The sequence below is a fragment of the Rhipicephalus microplus genome, chromosome 9 (assembly GCF_043290135.1).
Source record: "Rhipicephalus microplus isolate Deutch F79 chromosome 9, USDA_Rmic, whole genome shotgun sequence".
NCBI classification, from domain to species: domain Eukaryota; kingdom Metazoa; phylum Arthropoda; class Arachnida; order Ixodida; family Ixodidae; genus Rhipicephalus; species Rhipicephalus microplus.
The window spans coordinates 2,635,583-2,652,657 of NC_134708.1; the positions used below are offsets into that span (position 1 = coordinate 2,635,583).

Below are 17,075 nucleotides of genomic sequence, written 5' to 3' on the forward strand. Positions count from 1 at the left end.
CGGGCACAGTGGCCGGGCACCGCGTCGGCCGCGTGGTGGAATGCAACCGTAGAAGAAGGCGCACGGCCGATCCTGTTGTCTGTACAGTTGCTGAGTTTATGACGTGAAAACACTCGCCGTTGTCACTGCATTTAGCGCGCGCTCTCTTGTACTTGCTTCGTTGTTGGCGAGCTGTTACTCGCTGTTGATACTCGGACGAAACGATTTCGCAAAGGTGTCTTGCTGGCCCAGAGGGTGGAGCTGCGTTACACTGGTTTCGGATCGTCGCGACACACGCGCTGCGCAGCCCACGTTCTTTCCGAGCCGGAGAGAGAGTCGTGCCTTCTGCTTTACATTCAGATGTAAACAAGGGAGGAGAATTTGCCCAGTCAATATGGCCGCGGCTTACGGCCTCACCACGGCTTTATAACGAGTGACGTCAGCGCCTCTCCCAAGTTTTTTTCCTTCCTCCATGGTTTGGGGCGAGTGATAATAAACGTGGCTTTTGATTGTTGGCTGCTGACGTGTGCGGTTGTGCATTACTGGCATAAGCTACCGCTTGCGTGCTGCAGCGCAGACGCATGCGAGACGTTCCAGCAAATGTAAGTCTCTGTCCGCAGCATGGATGCCACGCAATGGTTTTCAGAGCATTCGTTCTTGTCGTTCACCCCATGGACCTCTGAGGGCTACTTGCGTGCCAGACTAAACACAAGATCTTCAGGGTAAATCGCGTTATGCAGTCTACCTGCTCACTGAAGTTCAACTGCACCTTGTGGTGGCAAGGCCGGTCGAGGGCGTTTTTCAAGATGGTGGTGGTACAAAGTGCAGTTGAGCTTCAGTGAGCAGGTGACTATACTGCGTAGCACGACATATCTAATATTATCTCCACCATATCCCATATTCTTTCCACCATATCCACCAAAGATTCCAGCATCCACCAACCCAAGGTTTTCAATTCGGTGAAAATGGTAGAAAGTAAATATATTCAACCATTACAGTCTTAATTACTTAATATACACGCAAAAAAGATGGAAAAGAACCCTCGCATTGGTCAGGCTTTTAGTGCCATTTTCAAAAGGCTGGGGACATTCCTACGCGCTCGCCAATCTTCCATTTTTGCTCCTAGCTACAAGTGCGCATTATTTATTAGGTAACAAAATAAAAAAATCGCCTTTTTGGTCACCCATGACATGGTCACCCAACAATTTGTAGCTTTCAGAGAAAAGTAGACGTACAGAATGTGTGAGGGCCGGGGGGCCCATCTGTACCACTACAGTATCTCACGTTACTAGACGTGCAAGGTCTATTATGCCTATGCAAGTATGAAAAATTGACCGGGAAAGAATATTTCATTCTAAAACAGGACCAAGCGGTAAATTCCGGCCACCACCAGCGAACGCCATTTTGCCATGGCGCGTGTGACGTCACGTGCTGCAGGGCGACGTCTGCTACCACAGCCGCTGCAAATGGAGCCCAGCGGAAGAACTATTATAAATACGCTGCACCGGAATGCTCGCGCAGCACGCTGCTTGTTGCTTCAGTGTTTGTAAAAAACATTCAACTATATATTAGGGTCTCGAAAATGCGCTGAAATGTGACCCGTGACCTGCTCTATAAACTTATGACCTGCTCACCGGTGCCACCCCTATGGAGGCGTGTGGGCCCAAAAAGTAGTGCGTAGGGACCGGAGATACCGCCAGGTGCCGCCACGACTTACCCTCATAGCAGACGATGCACTGCCGTCGTGGTGCACTCGTGTGTGCACGTTTCTGCAATTTTTCTTGTTTAGAGCACGCCGATTGAGCAACCCACAAATTTAACGAATCGAAGCAACATTCTAGCTGTGAGAAGCACCGTGGTGGTTGGCTCTGGGATGTTCATTACAGGAGCTCAACTTAACCACTGTCTAGAAGATGTGGAGTTATAGTGTAATAAATAAAATGTTATCAAAACTAGAAGACTATGCATTAGAGCGGAATAGTTGAAAGCAAAAGCCATGACCACGTGCATGAGGTCATGCGAAAACAAAGGACAGGACAGGACAGGACAGGACAGGACAGGACAGGACACACACACACACACACACACACACACACACACACACACACACACACACACACACACACACACACACACACACACACACACACACACACACACACACACACACACACACGCACACACACACACACACACACACACACACACACACACACACACACACACACACACACACACACAACGTAGTTGATGGGTTGTGTAAACGATAGGCGCGATCGGCGTCCACAGGTCCCACAAACAGCGATTGCGTTTCTAGCCGCCAGTTCACAACGTCGACCAGCATACATGGCGCACAAAAACTGTTTTTAAATGCATTACACTAGGAAGATCTTGCAACGTGCGAAATAAGCATTTTCACTTCCTTACCTTCAGCCTGCCGAGAGATCATCTTCAACCACTCCCGTTGAATCTAAATGACGGGAAGCTCGTGAAACAATATTCCAGTTGACCGCTGGTCGCTCGACTTGCAGAAAGGAACGCAGCAGTATACCATTAAGTGAATGGTGTGGTACCTGTCGCACCCTAACACTCCCAAGTCCTGAACAAATATCCTGACAAGCGCTAACCTTCAAATGGCACAAAAACGAGTCAAGGCACGCAAGCGCCACGCAGGAAAGTGCTTTGGCGGCTGCAGCGATGAGGGTTATTGTGGCTCCATGGCGTGCTGAGGCAATTTCGAGAACTAAAAAAACTAAACAAGCAAAAGCAAACTTAGCGACATTGGAAACAGTGGCATGAGCAGGTCGTAAGTTTATAAGATGAGGTCGTGATTTGAACAGCTCGCTTGTGAATGCTGTGAGATTAACCCAAAAAACATGGATTACAATAAGAAACGGGGTGTCATGGATCCTCTCATAGATATTAGCGGTTTTACATAAGTAATGTTTATTGCATTGATGTTCAGGTGTATAGTTAGAGTGTACTAGAACAGGGGAGTGCCCGGAGCGAGCTTCATGAAGTGAAGCCTAAACAGGATCACTCGGCTTGCGGCACTGCGGTCAATAGTCTACAATGTGTGCGTCACTTTAATAGTGCACGTGGCTGAGGTAAAAGGCCCGCTTCGCATTAGAAAGGTCTGGATTTGAATCGCAGCTTTGGTACATTTTTTTCCTTTTTTATGTCAGTTTTACAGCTGTATTAGTTTGTTGGATTGCCTTTATTTCTTATATCTAGCTTCAGTTGCTACGTATTTCTGCAAAAAGTTACGCGAAACGTGAAGTAAACAAGTATAAATTTGACAGATAGCATATTTATTTGCAGCGCCACAGCACGAGATTCAGTGAAAACGTGAATTGTGGCCTCCGAGATTTAAGCTAATACGAGACTCGCCCTGCGTGTGCTCGACACACCGCTTATATCGACGGCCGCTGGCTCACTTAAAAAGAGAAAAGCTAGAAGTTTACGACCTTTGGTCAGCGGGAAACTGCGAAGGTCTGAATACTGCAAAGGCAGCAATGTTCTGTCTATTCTTTCAGTGTTTGTATTGACACTAAAGAAAAAACCTATTTTGGTGGTAACTTTAGCAGAGCGATCACAAGGTGTACGTAAACAGGTTAACGTGTTGACATTGTAGACGCATATGTATTATTCCTGCACGAGTGCTTTAACGAACATAGATATTAAATAATAAATAATGAAAAAAATGTTTTCGTATTCATGGACAACCTAAGTAAAAATTAATTGTGGAAATCAATATTTGCGTTTGTCAATATATGCGCTCACTGGCAAATTTGTTCTTATTTACTTCACATTTAGTGGTACGTTTTGCAGCAATAAGTAGCAATTCAAGAAAGAGTTATTAAACAATTAAATGCAACCATTACAACTGCAACAAGTGATACTAAATATCAAAATCCACAATCAGCAACTGCGATTTGAACGTGAGCCTCTGAGTGGAAAGCGGCATTGACCAACTTCGGTGGAGCCACTCGCAACTCTTAAGCACATTGCAGATTACCGATTGCAGCACCACGAGCGGATTGACCCTGTTTGGGCATTGGCTATACCCATGTTCTAGTGTGTGGCCAACGCTGCAACCATAGTTGCTTTATCCCGATGCGACGCCTTGCGTAGCAGTTTGAAGCATGACTGGACTGCCATGCAGAATGTTGGGGTTCAAACGGGCCAGGCAAAGTTTCAGTGTGTTTCTCGTGAGAAATACACTGAAATACACTAAAACGCCTTTCAGTGCATTTCTCACCAGAAATGCACTGGAACGACTCGGAAATATGTTGAGGTGAAATCTCTCCAAAGCTCACGTTCTGCTTCTCTAGCGGTGGTTACTGTGGTGAGACATTTCGCATACACGGGCGCACCTGTTGTTATTGCAGAGAGTGACGCCGGGAAAGTCGAGGTCATCTGTGCGCTCAGTCTCGACTTCAATGATTGTTGGGAACTTCCAAAAAATCTCTAGGAAGATGAACACCTGCACGGAAGGTTACAGATATAGTAAGAAGTTTCACAGACAGCACAGACTGACCTGCGAGAGGCAGCCGAGTACGCATAGCAGGACGACAGTGATCCAAAGTACGCGGCCCAGGAGCTTCCGCTGCTTGGCGGCCATGTCGAGCAGCTGTCGCGCCCGGGCCGAAGCCGTCTCTCGGGCGCTCGGCACGTGCAGCGTCGCCTCGCCTTCGTCCATGGACCTGCACGCACAAATGGATTGCACATGCGTCATAGTCCTGACGAGACACACTTGTATAGAACGACAGACAGCAACGGGAATTGCGGCACGAAAAGCACGCATTTAGGACCTTGGGCGCACCATATATGCGGATGATATTGGGCATCCACCCCGAGAAGATAGATGGGCCGTCAACATTATTGAAAGTTGCAAGCAAGTATGAAGTGCGCTCCAGACAAATCGACATACATCAGACCCAGACAGGGCTCCGAAGCAGCAGCTCACCTTGGAGGGAGAGCCCATCAAGCGGGTATCCGAACTGCGCATACTGGGAATGCACTTACAGCAAACGGGCAGCGTAAGCACAACGCTCAGACGCCCGGTCCGGAGCGTTACGGGACTTATTCGCAGAGTTGCCCGTAGCCGAGAGGGCGTGACTGAAGCATACACCATGCAATTAGCACACGCTTTTGTGATTAGCCGCATGAAATATGCACTGCCTTTCCAGACTACTAGGCGTCACGAAATCGAACAAGTAGACAAACTAATCAGAATCGCCTGTAAATAAGCACTCGACCTGCCTGAGAACACAAGCACGGCCCGACTGCATGAATGGGGCATGTCAAATACGTGCGAGGAATATGCAGCGACTACGCTAATGGCTGAGCGTGAGTGACCTAACAGGAGTGCTCTGGGCCGTTCAGTCTTACCAGAAACTGCCTTACACACTCTCGCCACAGTTCTCGGACCACGTTACTGCCATCTGAAATCCGACAAAGCTTTCGCTGCAGTTATGACCTTTCAACAGTGACCAACCACTGCTGTGTCCATTCGCTCGAGATAAATTGCGATGGACGAATCCACGGCCATAGCTTTTGCCATACGCGCTGCGGAGGCCAAGGGTGAATCAGTATTTATTTTAACGGACTCACAGGACGCTTGCTGTCTTTTCCTTGGTGGGGTCTTACTGGACTGCGTATTACGCATACTGAGGACGACTGTCACAATGTATGGTGTGACCTGGTTCTCGGTGCACTCAGGGGTTGAGGGGAACGAACGGTCGGATACTGAGACGACTGTCATAATTGATCATGATGTGACCTGGTGCCCGGTACCTTCAAGTAGAAGCAGAAAGTCGTAAGCGAAGCAGAAGCAATGAAAGTATAGAAAAGAGATACGCCCGACATGGAGTGAAAAATGCTTCCTTGTTTCAGCCACCGACAGCAGCAGCTCTACGCGCGTCCTCGAAGATAGATAACAAGGTGTGCATCTTTTGCAGTTCATCGAACCACATTACTGAAGAGTGTGCCGGCAATATAGGCAGGGAGGCAAAGCTGACGAAGCTGACGGCCGAAAAGCGCTGCTTTCGTTGCACCATGGAAAGTCACCGTGCCAAAACCTGCCACCGAAAAATACAATGCGGAAAATGCAAAGGTAGACATGTCTCTTCAATGTGTGATCTGACATGGAAGCCCAAGAAGGCTGAACTTACAAGCAGCCCAAGTACTGTCACAACGAACAGCCTTCATACAAATTCCAACACAAGTATAGGCACAGAAGTTTTGCTGCAAACCTTTGTGGTTTATAGGGCACACCAAGTGTGCCTACATCCGTGGCATAGCAGACAGTGGCAGCCAACACACATTTATAGGTGAAGATGTTTCGAAGACTCTCGGGTTGAAAGAGCTAGGTAAAATTAGCCTGAGTCTCAACATATTTGTACAGACAGAATCCTATTGAAGGCTGCACCACGTCGTAGAACTTCGTTTGTGTAGTCAGTACGACAATCTGGAGCTCTTCATCCAAGCTATAGAAATTTCATTCATTCGCAACGACGCCGTTCAGGTACCAGTGAACCATGAATTCATAAGGGAGATAGAAGACAGTGGTTGCCCAATTGCTGACAAGCTATTTTCACCTCGAATGGCCGCTGTACCTGGAGTAAGTTTCTTACTTGGAGCTAATTACTTGTGGAAGTTTATGACTGGAGAGATTCAGCGTTACTCTGCTAACAGTGACTTGGTCTCCCTTGGTTCTACCTTTCGATGTATGTTCCAAGGACCACGCTTCTTTTAGTGCATTGGTCAACTCAGCCAGCCCAGTCAGCATGCTATGTGTGAACATTTCGACTGAAACAACTGGCAAGGTTCTACGAAAGTTGTGGGAACTTGAGAGCATTGGAATTCTACCAGACGATGACAGCGTAGCCAAAGGCAATGCATCAGTCCTGATAGAGTTTCAGAGAAGACTCTCATTTGTAGATGGTTGCTATGAGGTCAGTCTCCCATGGAAAGACGAATGCACAAACTTGACAGTAATCTAATCTTTAATAATAATCTTTAAAAAGATTATTATTGCTTGGAAAGAAAATGAAGCGAAATCTAGATTTTGCAGTGGAATATGCATCGACTATAACCAATTATATGAAGATGGGACACGCTGAACGCGCGTCCACCGAACCTGATGAAAGTGACAAGGTATCATCTAGGATTTATTATATGCCGCATCGTGCCGTCGTACGAAGTTAATTTACAACTACAAGAGTACGTGTGATCTTCGATGCGTCAGCACATTGACCTGAATATTCTTCACTGAAAGACTGCTTAGAAAAAGTTGCAAATCTGCTGACTGACATGGTGGCTCTTCTCGTACGGTTCAGGGTGAATCCAATTGTTTTAACGGCCGACATAGAAAAAGCCTTTCTACAGATCAGCATCAAAAAAGAAGGCCGAGACTCTCTGCGGTTTCTCTGGTTCAAAGACATTCCAACTACAGAGAATCCAGAACCCGAAATGGAAGAATGGAGGATGACCAGAGTTCCCTTCGGGGCCGCAGCAAGTCCCTTTCTTTTAAATGCCACTTTGCGACAACACCTGATGTCTGTAAAGGGCAAACTACAGTCCACAGCCAAGAGAGTAACTGAATCTTTCTACGTAGACGATCTTCTCATCGGAGCTAGAACAGAGAAAGAATCGCAACAAATTCACCAAGAAGCCAACCTCTTGGTGGAGTCTGCAGGTATACGCCTGTGAAAAGGGGTGTCAAACTCGACGGCTCTACGTCAACTGTTTTCTGAGACCGAAGAACCTGACATTTCTTCGGGCTCTGTCAAAGGTCTAGGCCTTATATGGAACCCGTCCACAGACGCTACTACAGTTGCTTCAAAGTCAGCGCTTGGATATTTGCAGACAGAAAGAAAGCTGTGCAAGTGGACTGTGTTACAGATGGTATCAAGGATATTCGAGCCTATGGGGGTGATAGCACCTTTCATGATCCAAGCGAAGATACTTTTTCAAGAGCTGTGAAAAAGGAAAGTTGATTGGGGTGATGAGCTACCAGAAGATCTTGATATACAATGGAGTAACTGGTGCTCGGAATTACCACATATTCGTAAGACGGCCATCAACCGTTGAGTGAATGCTTTGACAGGGTATGGAACTGCACAACTACACCTATTTTGTGATGCCAGTCAAAAAACTTATGGAGCCTGCGCCTATTTGAGATATGTTGGACAGAAAAAAAGACGTCGCTACGGCCCTTCTCATGGCTAAACCAAAAGTTGCACCTTTACAGACAGTTACGCTACCCACACTCGAACTCCTTGGTGCGGTGCTTGCAACTAGACTGGCGACGTTCGTTATTAAGACCCTCAAGTCATTTCAACATATTATAAACGTGACCTTCTGGACCGATTCTACCGTCGCCCTACATTGGATCTGAGAAGTGCCATCGCAACGGCAACAGTTTGTAGGCAACAGGCAGGGTGTCAGAAATTCAACGTAGATTTGACAAAAGTCGACGGCGACATTGTTCTGAGAATGGTAACAGTGCAGATTATCTCACACGGGGCACATCGTTGCAATCACTGAGCCGCGACCAACTATGGTGGCAGGGTCCATCGTGGTTAAGAAAGGAGGAAGAAGCATGGCCGACGAACACACTGAGCGCGCCGGGTGGAAAAACAGACTTCTGCGATCCGAGCGTCGTGCAAGTTCTACATGTGAAGACGTTTTCTCCTATATTGGACCTGGGAAGATATTCCAGTCTTACACGAGTCTTGTGAATTACAGCGTGGGTCTTCATATTCATCGAAAGTTGTAGGAACTCGCGCCGTCGGGAGAAATCATCGAGCATAACAGACACGGACATAAGGCTGAAGACACTAGGATTAAGGTAACGCAAGAAGAAGTACACTTGCAAGAGGTTAACGAACTCGACAAGGGAAATTGTTAAATGCACGTTCCAGTGTCAAGACACTCCATCCTTTTCTGGATGCGGAAAGGCGACTGCGTATAAGAGGCAGGCTACAACTAGCACTAGCAACTTAAATGATGAAACATCCTGTTCTTTGGCCTCCGCATCATGACTTCACAAGCTTCTCGTCCATGTTTGTCGTGAGCCCATTCTTCATCAAGGTGTACAAGACAAGCTAGCTGAAAATAGAGAAAACTTTTGGATACCCCGCGGCCGACAGTTCGTGAAGAAAGTTATGGGGGGATGCAACTTATGTGCGAATTACAGAGCCAAACCAGTGAGCGCATCTGTCCCCATGCACCTCTTCGGGTTCATGGGGATTTTCCAATAGCCAGATCTCAAATCCACGGAGGAGAAGTACGATGCCGAATGTAAACAATCGATGACGTCATCAATCATGGGAAGCGGGTAGACATCCCTTTTAGTAACAGAGTTGAGCCATCTGTACTCCACGCAGAATCATCATGTGCCGTCCTTCTTTCGGACAAGAATCGCCGGGGCAGTCCAAAGGCTACACGACTTTTGAATGACCCCTTTTTTAACATCTCTTCTACCTGTTGAGAAATAACCTTGCGCTGGGTGAGCGGATCCTGTGTGAATCTTGTGGCGAGTACGCGGCTCGGGTACACTTATTGGTTATTCATTCTGTGCAAAGTCAAATATAGTAGCGTGCTTCGCGAGGACTTTGACCATAGCTTGACGTTTTTCTGATGATAGCGACTTGTTTACCATACTCAGAAAGTTGGCTTCTGTGTAGTGCGTTGCACGAATAGGGTCGATGCTCTCGTCGCTTCACGATGCAATAAAAATGTTTGTATTTTGTTCAAAAAAGGCGAGTCGCAATCCGCAGGGTAGCATAACAGCTTCAGTAGAATAGTTCAACACCCATAAGGCTGATCGGCTGTCACTGATGGAAAGAACACAATGTGGAACGAGCATATTTTTATTGGCGCAATGAGAGGAACGGGCTCCACAAGAACATCAAACGTGCAAGCGTCCGAAACAGAGCTGTCAACGCGAACGTTCATCATCGAGTTGGGTGGCAAGACGACATCCTCAATGATGGTGATAGATCCTTGACAGCGCTTGGGATTGTCAGTAAATGCCGACAGCATAATCTCGCTGGCACCGCAATCTACTGTAGCATCGCACTCGCGTAGAAAATCGATCCCTAAGATGGTGTCATGGGTGGAGCTGGTCAGGACAACGAATTTGGCCTCGAACACCTTCTCACCCAAAGTATCACGCAGAAAACACACACCGATCGGACACAGCGTCTCTCCACTCACTGCACGAAATGGTTCACAACTGTCCCAGCAAAACATCACTTTGTGTCCTAGCCGCAATTTGAAGTTAAGGCTCATCACTGAAACAGCTGCTCGAGTATCTATCAAAGCCATCGTAGGAAGCCCATCAGTAAACATGGGGACCTTATTTTGAGTCATAAAAACGGGTGGAGGCATAGGTGTATGTAGTGAAAAATTTTTGGCGACCTTACCACCATTGGCCGCACCACCTAGTTTCCCGGAGGCAGGGAGGTGACGCGTCGACCAGGAGATGGTGAACGTGGCCGGCGTGCGGCGGGGGGCGTCAAGCTTAGGCCAGAGGAAGGCGAGTCGTTGCGGAAATTCCGGTGGAAATTGCGTCCCACATGTGTGTCACGGCGGGTGGTTTGCTGGAAGCCGTCCCCACCGTACGCGTTCCGCATCGAGTGCATACCACCGCACCAGCAGTTTTGTGGAGAACCTGATGGTCCCTCGTAGTAGCGCTGCTGGGGGCGACTCCTGTGATCACAGAATTGAAGCACATGTCCACGAAAACCACAGTTATAGCACACATGGGCCTTACGCACGTTGCCAAACTGTCCACGAGGCGCTATGTACCCATGATCGTCCCACGAAGACACCATTGTAGGTGGTTGGCGGGAGCTGTTCTGCAAACCGCGGTGATGATGTACGCTGTCGGTTGAAGGCTCCGGTGCTCTTGATTGGGGCACACCATATAGCGTGGCATCAACGGGTGCACACATTGCGTCGTATGGCGGGGAGGTGCCGCTAGCATGTGCCCTCGGCGGAGTGACAGCATCACGTCGTCCAAGTTCTTCGCATACGATTTGCCTGATCATTGAGGCAAAATCACAGGATGATGTTCGAGGGTCGTCCACAATTGCAACGGTGATGACGTTGGCAAGTCTGCCAAATTTGGGAGTGATGCGCCCAGCCTTCAGTGTCTCAAACGTGCGGCAGTGTTGGATTACGTCCGCTACAGACGCCAAGGTGTTCTTGCCGAGAAGGAAATTGTAGACATACTCAGCAATCTCTTTGAGGAGATGTCCGACCTTGTCATTTTCTTTCATGTGTGGGTATACAGATATGCACAATTTCAGAATCTCTTCGATATAAGTTGTGCATGTTTCACCAGGGACTTGAGCACGCTGCATCAAAGTTCGCTCAGTGCGCTTCTTCTTCATCAATGGGTCCCCGAAGCAGCTCGCTATTTCTTTCTCAAACGCTTCTCATGTCGTTATTGCTTCTTCGTGGTTTTCAAATCACACTAACGCCGTGCCTTGAAGAAACAATCCGACGTTGGTCAACCAGGAGGCCGCATCCCAAAAATTGTATTCACTCACACGGTTGAAGTGTTGCAGCCATTCGTCGACATCTTCTCCGACCCTCCCAGAGAAGCTTCGTGGTACCATGTGTTGGGGCCACGTAGCGCCAGATGAAGAGTGCGTGATGTCGCCGTCAGCAATCGGATCCATACAGAGTGGTGGTAGACCAGCCAGTCGGCGGCTTCGGCGTAGTTCTTCAGGTAGCGCTTCCGTGATCGTTCGCCTGGGATTGCTCCGCTGTACACCGCACCTCCACCAATTTTGTTACGGTGAGATGCCTTTATTTACAAGAAATGATGAATGCGATAGTCCAGAAATCTGGCAGATCACCGCTCGTGCCAACCTCGTTTTCTTCTTCTACCACGCGTCCCCTCAGTATCGTAGCAATATCAAAAATTCGGCAGCTCCCTCGTACCTGAGAATCGACGTTATGCGAAGCATGCAGAAGGAAGGTGACCGTGTTGCAACTTTTTTATTGAACGACTCGTCATAAAATGACGCTAATTATCATCAGCAGCAGCAGCTTGACTACGTCAATTTCGGGACAAAGGCCTCTCCCATGTTCCGCCAGTTAACTTGGTCCTGTGCTTGCTGCTGCCAATTTATACCCAAAACTTCTTAATCTCATCTGTCCAACTAACCTTCTGTCTCCCCCTAACCCTCTTGCATTTTCTGGGAATCCAGTTAGTTACCTTAATGACCAGCGATTGTCCTGTCTACGCGCTACATACCCGGCCTATGGCCGTTTCCTCTTCTTGATTTCAACTATTAATTCCTTAACCCCCGTTTGTTCCCTAATCCACTCTGCTCTCCTTGTCTCTTAAGGCTACACCAACCATTTTTCTTTCCGTCAATTGCTCGCTGCGTCGTCCTCAATTTAAGCTGAACCCTCTTCGTAAGTCTCCATATTTCTGCTCCGTAGCTGAGTACCGGCAGGATACAGCTGTTATATACCTTCCTCTTCAGAGATAGTGGCAATCTACCTGTCATAATTTGAAAGTGCTTGCCAAGTGTGCTCCACCCCATTCTTATTCTTCTAGTTACTTCAATCTCGTGGTTCGGCTCCGTGGTTATTCCTGCCCTAAGTAGACATAGCTTTTACAACTTCAAGTGGACTATTACGTATCTCAAAGCGCTGCTGTCTTCCGAGGTTTTTGTACATTACGTTCGTTTTCTGTCGATTAATTTTAAGACCCACCTTTCTGCTCCCCTTGTCTAACCCTTTAATCATGAGTTGCAATTCGTCCCCTGAGTTACTCAGCAATGCAATGTCATCGGGGAAGCGCAGGTTACTAAGGTACTCTCCATTAACTCTTATCCCTAACTGTTCCCATTCTAGGCTTCTGAAAACCTCCTGTAAGCGCGCGGTAAGTAGCATTGGGGAGATTGTGTCCCCCTACCTTACACCCTTCTTGATTGGTATTCTGTTGCTTTCTTTATGAAGCACTGTGGTAGCAGTTGATCCCCTGTAGATTTCTTCCAGGATGTTTATGTATTCTTCATCGACACCCTGATTCCGCAGTGTCTGCAGGACTGCTGATAGTTCTACTGAATCAAATGCCTTTTCGTAATCTATGAAGGCTATGTATAGTGGTTGGTTATATTCCGAGTATTTCTCTATTACCTGATTGATAGTATGACTTAGGTCTATTGTTGAGCAGCCTCTTGGAAATCCTGCTTGTTCCTTCGACTGATTGAATTCTAATGTTTTCTTAACTCTGTTAGCAATTACTTTTGTAAATAGCTTGTATACTACGGAGAACAAGCTGATCAGCCTGTAATTTTTCAAGTCCTCGTCATCTACTTTCTTATGTATTAGGATGATGTTATCATTCTTCCAAGACTCTGGCACTCTTCCCGTCAGGAGACACATCGTAAACAGGGTGGCTAGTTTTTCTAACACAATCTGTCCTCCATCTTTCAGCAGATCTGATGTTACCCGATCCTCACCAGCAGCTTTGCCTCTTTGCATGCTCTCCGAGGCTTTTCCGGCTTCTTCTGTCATTACTAGTGGGGTGTCATCTGGGTTACTGCTAGTTCTTATACTATTAAAGTCGTGGTTGACCCGGCTACTGTACAGATCTCTGTAAAACTCCTTAGCTATTTTAACTATCCTATCCATATTGGTAGTTGTTTTGCCTTCTTTGTCCCTTAGTGCATACATCCAATATTTCCCTATCCCAAGTTTTCTCTTCACTGCTTTGACGCTTCCTCCGTATTTCAGAGCGTGTTCAATTCTCTCCATGTTATACCTTCGTAGATGGGGTACCTTACGCCTGTTAATCCACTTTGAAAGCTCTGCCAGTTCTATTTTGTCTGTTGTACTTGAGACTTTCATGCTTTGACGCTTCTTAATGAGATTCTTCGTTTCCTGGGAAAGCTTGCCAGTGTCCTGTCTAACTACCCTGCCTTTAACTTCCACTGCACACTCCGTAGTGATACTCGTCAGATTATCAATCATTGTATCTACGCTAAGGTTGGTTTCCTCGATGAGAGCCGAGTACCTGTTCTGAAGCGAGACTCTGAATTCCTGTACTTTCTCTCTCAGTGCTAGCTCATTGATTGGCTTCTTGCGTATCAGTTTCTGTCGTTCCTTCTTCAAGTCTAGGCGAATTCGAGACCGTACCATTTTAAGGTCACTGCGTCGCACCTTGCCAACCACTTCCACATCCTGTACGATGCCTGGGTGTGCACTCATTATGAAGTCTTTTTCGTTCCTATTTTAGCCATTAGCGCTCCTTCATTTCGACTTTCGGTTTCCTCGTTTTCGGTAGAAGGTATTAAAAATCCGTAAATTATTGCGTTCTGCAAATTTCACTAGTAGCTTGCCTCTGGCATTTCTAGTACAGATGCCATAATCTCCTACTGCCTGGTCTCCAGCCTGTTTTTTTCCATACCTTTGCATTAATGTCTCCCATCAGTATGGTATACTGTGTTTTTACCTTACTCATTGTTGATTCCACGTCTTCATAGAAGCTTTCAGCTGAAGCGTCGTCATGGCTAGATGTAGGTGCGTAAGCCTGTATCATCTTCATCTTGTATCTCTTATTGAGTTTAATTACGATACCTACCACCCTTTCATTAATGCTGTAGTATTCCTCTATGTTGCCACCTACGCTTCTGTGAATTAGGAACCCCACTCCCAATTCTCTTCTGTCAGCCAAGCCCCGATAGCAAAGGACGTGCCCATTCTGTAGCAACGTATAGGCCTCATCTGTCCTCCTAACCTCCATGAGCACTATTATACCCAATGTGTGAAGAGGTTTATTAGCCGTTAAAGGCAGCGACGGGACAGCGTGAAGAACCGTCCAGCGATCGGCACAGCAACGAACCGAAGCACGAGCCGAGAGAGCCGGGCGTTGGCGATGCTGCTTGCTGCTGGCACATCTTCTTCTTCACAATCGCCCCCGCTGAAAAAAGAGCCATCCTGGCGACCTAAGAAGTTTCAGGGAGAGGCTCATGATACGGTTTTAGGCGGGAAACATGGACGATGTCACGTGCACGCCGGCGCATGTCATCCGATCGGGAAACTGGCTCAATTAGGTAATTAACCGGAGAGGTTTTCTCTAAAACGGTGTAAGGCCCCTCGTACCGGGGGACAAGTTTTGATGAGAGTCCCGGAGTTTGGTATGGGATGGCAAGCCACACGAGAGACCCTGGGGCATAGCTGGGATCCGGAAGAGAGGTGCAACGGTTTTCTTTCTGGCGTTGCTGCTCGTCCGAGGTGAACGCACGGGCGAGCTGGCGGCACTCTTCGGCTTGTCGAGCAGCATCGGAAATAGGTGGACATTCTGAAGCATCAGGATGGTAGGGAAGTAGAGTATCAATTGTATGGGAAGGGTCACGTCCATAAAGAAGAAAGAAAGGTGAAAATCCCGTGGTTGTTTGTATTGCAGTATTGTATGCAAATGTCACGTATGGGAGAACGCGGTCCCAGTTGCTATGATTAGATGCCACGTACATCGAGAGCATATCACCCAGCGTGCGGTTAAACCGTTCCGTTAGCCCATTAGTCTGCGGGTGGTATGCTGTCGTTTTCGGATGAATGACGTGGCATTCCGAAAGCAGAGCTTCGACGACCTCGGAGAGAAAAGCGCGGCCTCTGTCACTAAGGAGCTCTCGAGGTGCGCCATGTCGAAGGATAAATTGACGTAAAATGAAAGAGGCGACATCCTGAGCGGTAGCGCTCGGTAAAGCGGCTGTTTCGGCGTAGCGTGTTAGATGGTCGACCGCCACTATAATCCACCGATTGCCATCTGATGTCAATGGAAGGGGGCCGTAGAGGTCAACGCCAACACGATCAAAAGGCTTGGCAGGGCACGGAAGTGGCTGCAATTCGCCAGTAGCACGTAGCGGTGTTGATTTGCGTCGCTGGCAGTCAGGACAGCACTGCACAAATTTGCGTACGAAATTGTACATGCCGCGCCAGTAATAGCGATGGCGAAGGCGTTCATATGTTTTGAACACCCCGGCGTGGCCACATTGTGGATCGTCGTGAAGAGAAGCGCATACCTGCGATCGCAAAGTGCGTGGCGGCCATCAGGAGAGTAGTTGCGTCGATGGAGAAGTTGATCGCGGATGGCAAAATGGAAAGCTTGACGTCGGAGGGATCGAGATACCGGAAGGTTGGGCGTACCGGATAGATATTCGAGAAGAGATGCGATCCACGGGTCACGACGTTGTTCGGTGGCAATTGAGTCAAGATTTAACGATGACAAGTACTGGAGGCACCTGTTTCCGCCCGTCGGATCTGGTGGCAAAGGTGAGCGGGACAGGGCGTCAGCGTCAGAGTGTTTGCGTCCACAGCGGTATACGACGCGAATGTCGTACTCCTGGATGCGGAGTGCCCATCGCGCAAGGCGGCCATCGCGCAAGGCGGCAAGGCACCCTTATGTCCTCGAATAGTACAGCTATACTTGCCTCATTAGATAAGGTTTTAGCGTTAAACGTTGCCAAGGTCAGGTTCTAATGGTGACCTGCCCGGATCCAGAGATTCTTAGCCCCCTCTGTTGCGTTGCAGAACTGACCAACGCCGTGGTCACTTGCTTCGCAGCTGCTAGGGACTGAGGGCCGTGAGTTAATTGACGTTTGCATGTGGGAGGTAGTGGCCAGATACTGCAGAGAACCCCCCCCCCTTGTTAGCTCGAGTCCGTGGCGTCGCTACACACCAAACGCCTGCTTACGCAGATGCCCCTGCAAATGACTCTAAATATATGTGCAAATGTTGCACGCGCAGAAATATGTTGAAGAGTTGCAGATGTTTTTTATATAACCAGTTGTTCGCAATTGCGCAACAATGCCAACTGGAACATGCCTATTAGAAACACCAGGGGCTGATTTGAAGCGCTGTTGCTCGCGAGGATGCTGGGCTTGGACACTGTTACTAACCATAGTTGACGTTAACCCGACGTGATGGCTGTATCAAAGGAACACATACGTAATGTTTATAAAACTGGGTCGGCAGCTCTGCAACCACTATTGACGTTTCACAAAGATTAGCGTCTATTAAAAAAGTAGCTCCAAGATCAGGAGTAGCTCTGTCATTCT

At 47.8% G+C, this 17,075-nt stretch overlaps 1 protein-coding gene across 2 annotated transcripts in view; it reads right to left on the minus strand.

Annotated features, from left to right (window-relative positions):
• Window positions 1–16,622, minus strand: part of LOC142771484 (bile acid-sensitive ion channel-like) — a 177,267-nt gene extending 160,645 nt beyond the window's left edge. Inside the window, exons 1-2 of one of the 2 annotated variants that reach the window (XM_075872973.1) lie at window positions 4,520–16,622; window positions 4,356–4,465 (exon numbers count right to left, since the gene is read on the minus strand). In XM_075872973.1, coding sequence (XP_075729088.1) covers window positions 4,356–4,465; window positions 4,520–4,786 — 377 coding nt within the window. In that variant the 5' untranslated portion in view covers window positions 4,787–16,622. The remainder of the gene's footprint in view (window positions 1–4,355; window positions 4,466–4,519) is intronic. The other variant, XM_075872972.1, reaches the window with a different exon arrangement.
• Between the last annotated feature and the right edge of the window lie 453 nt (window positions 16,623–17,075).